Here is an 11,241-nt window from a genome sequence, read left to right on the forward strand (position 1 = left end):
AGCATTTAGAAATGATGGTGTAGTTCTGCATGGAAGAGATTTATGATTTTACAGACTGGTGGCCTGATCATTCAGAGGTACCTTCTTCACCCAGGGATCTTTTAATAACAGCTTGGACTTAACCTGGCCTCAAAGGCCAGCCAAGACTCTGCAGGAAAAAGACATGACAACTGAGTAAACGTTGCCATGTTAGAGGTGAAAAGCAGCTTCAGATTAAACACCTCTCCTGTCTACCCTCGTGACTTGTAGAGAATTCAGGAGCAAGTGGAGAGGAGACTGTTTGATGTGCAAGAGAAACTTAAATACTTTGAAGATAAAGAAATCAAAGGGATGAGGCAGAATAACTGAGTCTGTAGCAACGCATATAAAAGCTATGGCTTCAGCATCTCCACGATGACACATACAGTAGCACATTTGAAATGGCACATCTACCAGTCATGTATACCTTAACTCTGTGATTCTCTGAGCTCCCAGCAGTGGCACTCCTCAAAATACAGGTTTGATATCAGGATCCACAATTACAGGGATGTCCATCTCTCTCACGCTTGTACTAGTGTGCCCCCTCTCCTCTTCTGCAATTTTGTACACCAGGTATAGCAGATCCACATGGTGCTGAACCCACTGACTACCTGTGCACTCGTTCCTGCACTGCACCATGGGACTTCAATGTGTAAGGGATGTACCCTCTATTGCATATGTGGAAAGGTCCCAAAGCACATAGTGCCTTTTACAGGACCTGCTGCTCAAAACGTCTCCACAGAAGACTTGTGCCTAAAGGGCTTGCTAGAACGGCAGCTTTACCCAGTCACCATGATGTAGCCCAGCACGATCCATACCCTGAGGTTACTATGTTGTCACAGGATGCAACGATGAGCCTTGTCAGCCAAGAGTATGTTGGATGAAAAACTATTATTAAATAATAATAACAAAATGTCCAGAAGATGGCTCTTAGGTAAACATCCTCCTTCAGATCTCGAATACATATCGCTATACCTGTCATTGCTATTTGTCAGGTACATAAACAAAATACAGTGTTGTTGTCCACCCTGAAGACTTAGGCTGAATTAGCTTCATGACAATCTCTTTCTGTCACCACTGTGGAGTCACAGAGAATCCCTCAGGCTTCTTCCTTCCATGTACAAAGGCAGTGGCAGAAGCCAAAACTGTGATACTTGGGTGACAAATTTACCATTGAACTCTACATTTTGGAGACCTTTGCCAGCTTGTCCAAACTGGCTTTTTTTTTTTTTATTTTTATTTTTATTTTTATTTTTATTGTAATGAATGAGCTGTCTGTCCTTTGATAGTGTGTACTAGCTGGAGACGAGGCTTTCTGTCATAATTCAGGAAAATGAGAAATTTCTCTCTCACTCAGCATACTAGAAACATTTAATTGCAGTGTCTGTGTGTGTATATCTCTCTGCCCACTATAGACAGCTGGTCGGAGTGGTCTGAGTGGTCAGAGTGTGACTCATCTGGTGTTCAGCTCCGCGTTCGTCAGTGCATTATTTTGTTTCCTGTGGGCAGCCAGTGCACGGGTAACACCACGGAGAGCCGAGCCTGTACTTTTGACTCCAACTTCATACCAGGTGAGATCAGTCTTCCCCTGAAGGATCAGTGATATCTCTCAACATTCCAGGAATGAGGCATAATAGTGTCTCACATGGAACTGTGCAGAGACAAGACTTAAGACAGAATTTGCCTTTTTTTCACCCAAAGAGCACTGGTCTACAAGGTGGAGCTTGTGGTGCTAGACCTGGTGTCATGAAAATCTGTCTCAGGCTGTGAATTGTGGAACTGTCCTTGCTGTCACCACCTAAGACTGTGGTTATTCAGTCTCTAAGCCTTATGTAGGTCCTTCCATCTTGTTTAGTAACAGGGTGCAGGGATGAGTGCAGTTAGGAGAACTAGTTTGTTTCTCACTTTGAAGTGTTCTTGAGACTTTGGGGTTATTAGAGAAAAGATCCTCTAGGTTTTGTGATTTGTGTATGCAAAACTGGGTGCAGGGGTAGTTGATCGGGAAACCATTTCATGGAGTTAATTAGAATAATAACCACCTAGAAAGTTAAATACTGTTGGTTGTGCCTCAGGTACTAATCTCCCCTATGACCACTATGTACCTGATGGAGAATCATGTCAGGTATTATAGCATTTGTCAAAAATTATGGATGTAATTATTTTTTTTTTTTAAATCATATCAGTCATTTAAATCCACACAACAGTATTGATGTCTACATTGCATTGCTGTTAACAGTCATCTTTCCATCTGTGTACATAACAAAGTCACCAGTCTATTCACAGGCAGATAAATTTATGATTTCAAGTGTCATTTGAAGTGTAATTATGATGGTTCAGTGCAGCAACCTTTTTTTCTGCAGCTAAGCAGTATATTATATACCATGTATGTACAATATTAAGAAGAAATCCACAAACTTAAACACTGTATTTATGGATGATGCATAGAAAATAGCAATAAATTCACAAATACTATTTTTCCTCCCAAACCAATGTGAAAAATGTCAATGTGAAGCAAAACCCCTCACACTGTATTTTTCCTTTTTTTTTCTTTTTTTTTTTTTTCTTGGGGTTTTGAAGCAGCTCAGTCAATATTCACATTCACATTCTGTGAATCCCCCTCTTAATCCAATGTAAAGTCTACGTACTGTTTTGGAAAGTATGCAGTTTCAGACTCTGAAATGAGGAATGTTAGGTGAATAAGTAGCAGCCACCTCTTCCTTGGCCCTTCTGCTTTGTTTACCACTCCCCCTCCAATTTCTCACAACACAGGAGATGAAGTCATGGCCAGTACATTCACCATAGTGAAACTTCCTTGCTTTCTTAGGAGCTCTCAGATCACTTTCACTCCTCAAGGTCCTCATACTCAGAGTTGTCTCCCTCCCAACTTCTCTTTCCTTTTCTAATTCACCTTGCTCCTTTCCCCAGCTATTATACTGGCATGTCCACCCTCACGTTGTCTCCTCCTCCCTCTGCTTACCTTAAATCTGTTTTTCCACAAAACTTAATGCATATAGAGTGATTCTGGCAGAGTGGCTCATTATCATTGCTGCCGCTGTTTTTCCAGAGTTAATCTTTACCAACATTACCTTGCAGAGCTTTCTGACATATATATATTTTTTTTCTCTGCTTGTTGTTTGGATTGTGAATTAATGGTCTTGACCAGACAGAGTACACTACCAGCCTTTAGCTATCTGTGAGAGTGCTGTTCTGTCAGGTCTGTTACTTTCTAATGTTGAAAATAGTATTGATTTAGCAGGTGAAGAAAGGTAAAAAAAAAAATGTTATCCACTTTAGCAGAAGTAGCCTGTGGTATTTTAGATATGTGGAAGTCATAGCACTTTGTTTCACATCTGACAATGTGCTACAGTATATTTCAGCAGAAACCTCCAGCTGGAGAAGAGATTAATTTTAAAGCCAGACCACTAATATAGTCTTTGCTTCTCTTCTCTTTTTCCACCAGGCCTGCTTTAGCATTTATAATCCCCTTCTCCCAGAATCACACTAAAGGACTTCCTTCACTGCTCTGAGTCTGGATACAGATTCAAACCTTAAGCCTATTTTAACAGGAAAAAAAAAAATCGTGCAATTTACTTTCCATGCATTCTTGCAGCTGAAGTCTGTCTTATTAATCAGTCCTTTTCTATTATCAGATATTTTTAATATTCATATAAGAACATCAGAATGTCCATACAGGTTCAGAGCAAAAGTCAATCTTGTCCAGTTCCTGTCTCCAGCAGTACTGTAATGTCCAGGGAAGAAGAGAAACAGGACAAGTGTATATCATCCCGCTTCTGCCTCCCTGTAGTTTTTCAGCCTTCAGCAACTTTCATTTCAGGAGAGTTTTTAAACCTGATGCAGTCAATCTGTTTAATGCTCTGAAATGGTTCTCTCTCCAAGTAGTTTCTTGGGTTCCTTGCATCTTCTTTGCATCTTGAATCATCAGTTTGTTGGGAGGTAGAGAGCCTACTGTCATTCCTCATGCAAAAGCCATTGCATACCAATGGCGGTCATTGCTGACCTTTTCTGAACTTTCTTATTGTATTAGAGGCATTCTGAAATGGGAAAACCAGAGCTGCATGCAGCGTTCAGGGTGTGGACAACTCATGGATTTGTAAAGACCCGTAACGATAATTTCCTGTTCTACTCACTCTTGCTTTCTTGGTTGTACCTAACATTTTGTTTGCTTTTTTGATTCATTCAGAACACTAAGCTGATATTTTCATGGAACAGTCTGTCATAATCCCCTGATGAGTGATAATGGTCAGCTCACAGCCATCATTTTATTTGTGAAGCTAGGATTGCTTTCCACTCTACACTGATCTACATTCTGTTCTGTTTTTCATTTTATTGCCTAGTTTTAGAACGCCCTTCTGCAGCTCTTCCTAGTATCCTCTTATCCATACTACCTTAAATAAATGAATATCATCAAACTTCAAAAACACAGGCCTTTTGCTCAAAAGCCTAGGTCACTGCAGAAGTAGTAACCTTACTCCACTGTAAGAACTACACTGTTTTCTGTCCTTTCCCTCATCTCCCATAGCTACTTTTTTTTTCTTGGGAAGAAGGGATTTAAAGTAATTTCTGAAATCCAGGTAGGCTGTCTGCACTCTCACCCATATCCACATGACCATTGACCCTTCCAGAGAGATTCACAAAGCAGAGGTTTGTAAAACAGGACTTCCCTTCACCAAAGTCATGGTCATTGAAATAAAAAATGGGAAAACTTGGTTGTCAACACATTTTTATTCAGTATTTATTCAGAATGCTTCCAAAGACAGAATGGGAAGGACATTGGGTGGAATTACATTTTATTAGTTTACACTTGGGACCCATGAAATTGGCAGTCATCTTTTTTTAAGATTTGTAAATTCCCTCTTTTCACATTAGTGCTAGATGTGACTTCTAGAAGTAATGAGCCTGTTTGAACACAAGATAATGAAACTCTCATTAATTTTACTATTCAGAAATTCAGCATTTTCTCAAAATGGCTTAACTTCACAAAGATTTTTTTAATGTACACTTCATCTTTTTAATTAAAGGGATATTGGGAAGCAAGAATAAAAAATATGTTACTGCTTTTGGTTGATAAATTAAAGAACCTGAAGATGTCATGGAACTTTTTTGTTAATTCCACCACACCACAGTCAAAATCTTTTGTTACTTTGGATTTGGAGTGAATGTAGAAGAATACATTTTTTAAAATCCTTACTGTGTTGATCAAATTACTAGCTGTCTGTTATTTTTTTTCTCCATGGCATAAGCAGTTTATTTGTTTTTCTAGAAATATCGGTGGCACGATCCAGCAGCATAGAAGAAAAACGATGTGGCGGTAAGCTTTTGAGTTCTATCTGTGTATTAAATGGTGAATTATTGATTCCCCCCCCCCTCTTTTTTTGTTCCATTTGTTTCACATTTTGCACTGTCTTAGATTATTCCACCTTATAAATGCCACATTCTCATTATTTACACTCGGTCCAGAAATAGAGATGTAGTTAATACAGAATTCTTCATTAAATATCCAGATGCCATTGCTGACCTTTGAGACAAGAGCATGTATTATTGTTTTTTTTTTCTCCTTTTCCCTTGTAACAGTCACTCATTGTGTCCCAAAAAGAAATTCCTTTTATAAGTTAGTTATCAATATGACAAAAATTTTAAAGTTGCTGCACCTTTTGCTGGATAATAATTTCACAAACCTCTTTGGGACTCCAAATGAATAGCAGAGAGCCAGCCTGCTAAACCATTTAATGGCTCAGACTATCTGGACTCATTTTCAGCTTTGCTGCCAGATACAAAACTAGAAAGTAAAAGTTCAATTCCAGAGAGTCTTGATGCTAGTGAAACAAATCTTGAAAGAGAAAACTGAACTGTTGGGGAAAAAAAAATGTACAAAGAAGAAGAAACGGGAAAAAATGACCTTTTTTGTGTTTGTGCTTAGTTATCACGCTTAGTCGGTGTTGTCATGGTAGTAGCTGTGACCAGTTCCAGTATTCTTCTATGCACAGATAAGCTGTGTTTTTAGCCTAGTAAGGGACAATGAAAACACAGAGGTTATGCAAGGGCACTAGTGTGCATAGTTACATGTTGTAAGAGTCAAGATAATGCAATTTGTTTTTTTCCTTATTAGCAGTGGAAATCTGAAAACATTTTTGCCAAGTTCTGTGACAGTGGGAAACTCTCATTCAAGTGTAGAATGATATTTCAGTGGTAATTTACATATTGGGGTGGTCAACCTAGGTCAATATATTAGGTTGTGTTCCTTTTTTCCCTGTCGGTATGTAAAGGGGGGCTTGCAAAAAAACAGAACCCATGTGCTGTCCCATTTTTCTGTTTTACAGTGAAAACGTCTAACATTTTTCAGGCTAGTGCCAGTCTCTCAGATTAAAATCAGCTTCATGTATGCAACCACAAACAAATATTCAATAATGTTAAGATGAAATCTGTTTCTTAATGATATTTCTTTCTTAATCAAAAGCAAAGCTCCAGTTGGAAACAGCAGTGAAAAGAAGTGTACTTTGTTTATTTCCAGCTAATCCTACTTACGCCACATCTGACACAATTATCTCTATATCAGGATAATTGGGAGGCAATTATGTTTTAAATTCCCTTCTACAGTTTCATGCAGCAATGAGCCTTCTCTATGTTTTAATTCCTGTGTAGGTAGGGAGGGTTCCCACAGTCTGATCCCATAGTATCTTCAATGGGCAGAGAGGACTGTGTTCTGGCAGCACTCTCTGGCTGCTGTGGTCAAAAGTACGCTGAGCTTTAGGGAGTCTCTCTCTCTCCTCTTCACATTTTCTCCTGAAACACTACTGTTTCCTCCTCACTTCCTCATTACATGGAGAAAAAGTTCTGAAGACTGGAGAAGGGAACAAACTGCCAAATATCAAAGACGCAGAAACAGTGAGACCCAGCTGCAGTCAAAGCAGAGGATGACAAAAAAAAGTACGCCAAAGTGTCTGGGACAGTCACCAAATAAGAGGGATGCTGAAAACATTTTAGGGGAAGCAGGTCTGTAATCTAAAGGCATTAAGATTTTGTTCTGCCACAAGTCACTACATGTAAGACAAAGAACTAGAAGCAGAGGAGGTGATAATGTAGTTCACTGGAAATAAGCCATGTACATTATATACATAATTTATATATGAAAAAGGTTTTGCTGTAGAGTTTGCAGAAATAAATTTAGCTGAACTTTTCAAATACTTAGAGAAAGCACTTCATTCATATGTTGTTTGGGTTCTGATCTTGTGTAAGGATCTTTCAGAAATCTCAGTCTTAATACTTGCAGAGATGTGTGGTTATCTAAGGTTCTCATAATGATCCCTTCAGGGAAGTACAATGCATTTGCTGCTGTAGGGATAAACCACTGCAAATGAGATGTTTCTGGGAAACACATGAGATTTCCCTTGTCATTATTTGAATTAAACACTTTTCTATGTTATTCCCCAAACTTAAGCTTTTACTGCTACTTCCTTAAGAATAAGATTGTCTTCTCTCCACTATGCAGAGTTCAACATGTTTCACATGATTGCAGTGGGATTAAGTAGCTCAATACTTGGTTGCCTTCTTACCCTGCTTGTTTACACTTACTGCCAACGATATCAACAACAGTCCCATGATGCTACCGTCATCCATCCGGTGTCACCAGCTCCTCTAAATACCAGCATCACTAACCATATCAACAAACTGGACAAGTACGATTCTGTAGAAGCCATCAAGGTGAGAAGCGGGTTGGGAGTTCTCTAATGCACAACATAAGTGGTCCTATATATTTTTGCTATATCAGAAGAATTCTACTTGATAGTTTTCTGCAGTTGCATTTGGACTCAAATTATGCTGATCATAAATCACAAAAATAGATTTTACCTGAGGTATTGTAATTGCAGATCCTTTCCTTTGTCAGTCCCTATTACACATTAAGTTAGATTCTACGTGTAGGTACAATTTAAACAGCAGCAGCCTTTCCTGAAAGAAACCAGACCACTACTCAGGTTCCTTTTTTTTTTTTTTTTCCTAATTGTGTTCTCTAGTGGCTTGTTGAAGAAGTAAATAGGGCTATTAACAGTCATCATAATATATATTGAAGATAATCCTTTGGCTCCAATGATATGGTGTCCAGTGTACAATTCATCTTCCTGCACTGTCTTTATGCAGGACATGTACACAGGTGAATATATACTGGGTAAGGCTCTCAGTAAGTGTTCATACTCCAAATATTCAGTAAATGATCCAGTACAGATTTACCTTAGATGAGAATCTAGTGTGGTATCTATATCATATGACATTTTTTTTAAAAGACCTGTTAGAATAGCTCTGTTTTTCAGATCCACTGAATTAAGGAAGGATGAGCATTCTGAAAGTACTTAACTCAGTATCTTCAGATTGTACAGTTTATTCATTCAGATGTGAAGCTTTTCTCAAATGAGTTTTTTTCTTAAATCTTACCTGGAGAATCCTACCTGGGGTTTTTAATTTCTTCATTTTTATTTATAATTAAAGACGTTTTAAGAAATTTAATTAAAAATGCAAGAGAAGTCTATGTGTTGTTTCAAGCTTTTTCAAAACCTCCTAATTAATTCTCTGAATTGCTACCAAAACAGAAACATTTTTGAAAAATCTTGAAACATTAGAAAATGAGATTTGTATTCATAAGACCTTCAGACATTTTCCCCTCCATATTGCATTTAAGAAGCAAGTAATTAATACAGTAAAGAGTAAATAGTTCTTATTCACAAAAAATAATAATAAGTGAGTTCTAAAAAGAATAACTGAATGTGATGAGAAAGTATTTTTAACCATAAAGTTAATTTTATAATATTATGGGGAAAAGTGTGTAGCTTTATTGAGTAGAATTGCTTTCTGTAGGAGAGTTGTTATGTAAGCAGACACATGCAGATGCAAGTTTTTTAAGTGTGCAAGCACTTTTAAATGCATTTTTGACTGACTGACAATTCATAAATACTTGCTACTTAAGTCGTCTCAGTGAAATAGCATGTATTGCCTTCTTTTATTTTATCCCTCCCATTTTCTTTTTTTTTTTTTTTTTTTTCTTTTCCCCCAGGCATTTAACAAAAACAACCTGATTCTGGAGGAGAGAAACAAATACTTCAATCCACATCTTACTGCAAAGACTTACTCTAATACCTATTTTACAGATTTCAATAATTATGATGAGTACTAACGGGCTTGTGTATTTTCTGGCCTCCTGTAACTTCCCAGTCCCCAAGGCCTGTGCTACATGACTGCTCATGTGATTGAGGCTTCAGAGATGAAGTTCTGAGACATTTCAAGCACGATCCAAGCCGTCAATATCCCATTGCTGCCAAATGTCCAAAACACCTGTTTGTGACATGATGTTTTCTTTGCGGATTAAAAGGTTGGCCTTCAGTGTTGGGTGCAGCTGTAACCCCTCGGTGTCACTGAACTGCTCGTGAGGAACACATCGCTTCGCTGTTTCATAAGCATTCAGTCAGATTTCTCTGACAAGGGACTAAGCAATCCCCGAGCTTTAAAAAAAAAAAAAAAAAAAGGAAAAAAAAAAATCTGTTACCCCTTAAAACTGCTGCAGGAGTACAAATGCAATTTTCTTTTTAGGCATCGTCTTTTATTTCCATGAGGTTTGAAAAGGGAGCTGATCACCTGCTGTGCAGCCTCCTGAAACTTGCACTACCAAAAAGAGCTGGCAGGGTGTTGAGAAGAACGGCAAGAAGAAACGCGGTGGTTTAGCGATGCTCTGCAGCAGCTCCGGACTCTGTAGGGATGATCTTACTGGCCTACAAACCACTCAAGCTGCAGTTCAGCTGTTCAGAGAGCAGAGGCTAAGGCGGCACCCAAGGATATGATCTTGTACCAAAACTGGAAAGCTGCAGGGTAGGTGGTTTCCATGTGTGAGCCAAGCCCAGTCACAGAAAGGCTTCACCTTGTTTGCTTGAATTTTGGGGGTGAAAGGGAACCTGCTGCAGGGAGGCTGAGGCAGGAGGGCAGGTCAGAAAGGCGTGCTGGAAGGCCATCCCATGTGTCATTAGCAGGCCAGCCTTACTGCAACCTGCACAACTGCACAGGCGGTGGCATCCGGCAGGCTTCCTCACCCTCATGCATGCCTGTGGGATTCCCTTAGTCTGACCACTGCAGCACTCGTGGTCAGTCCAGGTACAGGATGATGCAACAGCATCACGATATGTGTGCTGTCTCAGGCTCGTGGGGCACGGAGGCATAATCAGAAGAGCTGCTTTCCCCTTTCTGGCTTTTACTTTATAGGCACGTGTTTGACAAAACAAAGCATCATCAGAAAACGCAGATGTATTTACAAAACAGTGTCTCATCTTACTGTCGTGTCCGACCCATGCTAACCAGCCCCTAAAGAAAACTTATTATGGTGTTTTAAGTGAATATCTTGTTGAACTTCATTGATGTAAATATTTAAAATCCTGTTTGAGTTTTAAATTATCAGTTTTAGTTCCTTTTGTAGTGGCAGATGAGGAAACACAAAGGATTTTTATACCATTTTTCTTTGTTCTGTCTGTCTTCACCCACATTCATGATGATGTCATTTTTTGAGCTGGAATTCCAGATGTACAACTAAAAAGAAAAGGGCAGGGATTCGGGCCAGATTTTCCAGAAGTAGTAGCAAGGAAACATAGTAGCAAGGAAACATTTCCTATTTTCAGAAGCTTGTGAAAAGAAATTTAAAATAAGGACGAAAGAATTAATTATTTTTTGTTTGTTTCTTTGTTTTGAGCATACTAGATGCAAAGATCATCACAACAAAATACCAGAAAGATATGCAAGGAAATGTGGAAATGTTTCCATTCCATGTTCAGAGCCCTTGATCATTAGGTTATGTTATGACAGACAGAGGAAAAAACAAAAAATACAGACAATGATGATTAAAAATTATGTCCAAAAAAAAGCTACACAAAAATTACTTAGGAACATCGATCCTATGAGACTGCATTTAAGCACCACCTTCCTTGGTGGTCCAGCCACTTACAAGCCAAGTGTAAACAACATATGTAATGATGGCAGTGAGCAACATTCTTGAATGGGGATAAATCTGAATATAGCACTATCCTTCCTATCTCTGTTCTGTAGTAAAATGAAAAAAATGCAAAGTGGTCTTTGAAAAGCTGTACTATAAAATGAACACACATTTACCATCTATGAAAATAATCAAGATCAGCTGCCTATTTTTTCTATCTGAATCATTCTCCCTGTTACTAAAAC

At 38.6% G+C, this 11,241-nt stretch overlaps 1 protein-coding gene across 7 annotated transcripts in view; it reads left to right on the forward strand.

Annotated features, from left to right (window-relative positions):
- The window catches only part of SEMA5A (semaphorin 5A), a 337,450-nt gene extending 326,551 nt beyond the window's left edge, over positions 1 to 10,899 (forward strand). For 6 of the 7 annotated variants that reach the window (XM_032180765.1, XM_032180761.1, XM_032180762.1 and 3 more), the window contains exons 20-23: positions 1,434 to 1,589; positions 5,300 to 5,347; positions 7,526 to 7,737; positions 9,613 to 10,899. In XM_032180765.1, the coding sequence (XP_032036656.1) occupies positions 1,434 to 1,589; positions 5,300 to 5,347; positions 7,526 to 7,737; positions 9,613 to 9,744 (548 nt within the window). In that variant the 3' untranslated portion in view covers positions 9,745 to 10,899. Of the gene's footprint in view, positions 1 to 1,433; positions 1,590 to 5,299; positions 5,348 to 7,525; positions 7,738 to 9,079; positions 9,549 to 9,612 lie in introns of those variants that run through there. The other variant, XM_032180768.1, reaches the window with a different exon arrangement.
- The last annotated feature ends 342 nt before the right edge of the window (positions 10,900 to 11,241 follow it).

The sequence above is a fragment of the Aythya fuligula genome, chromosome 2 (genome assembly GCF_009819795.1).
Source record: "Aythya fuligula isolate bAytFul2 chromosome 2, bAytFul2.pri, whole genome shotgun sequence".
NCBI lineage: Eukaryota > Metazoa > Chordata > Aves > Anseriformes > Anatidae > Aythya > Aythya fuligula.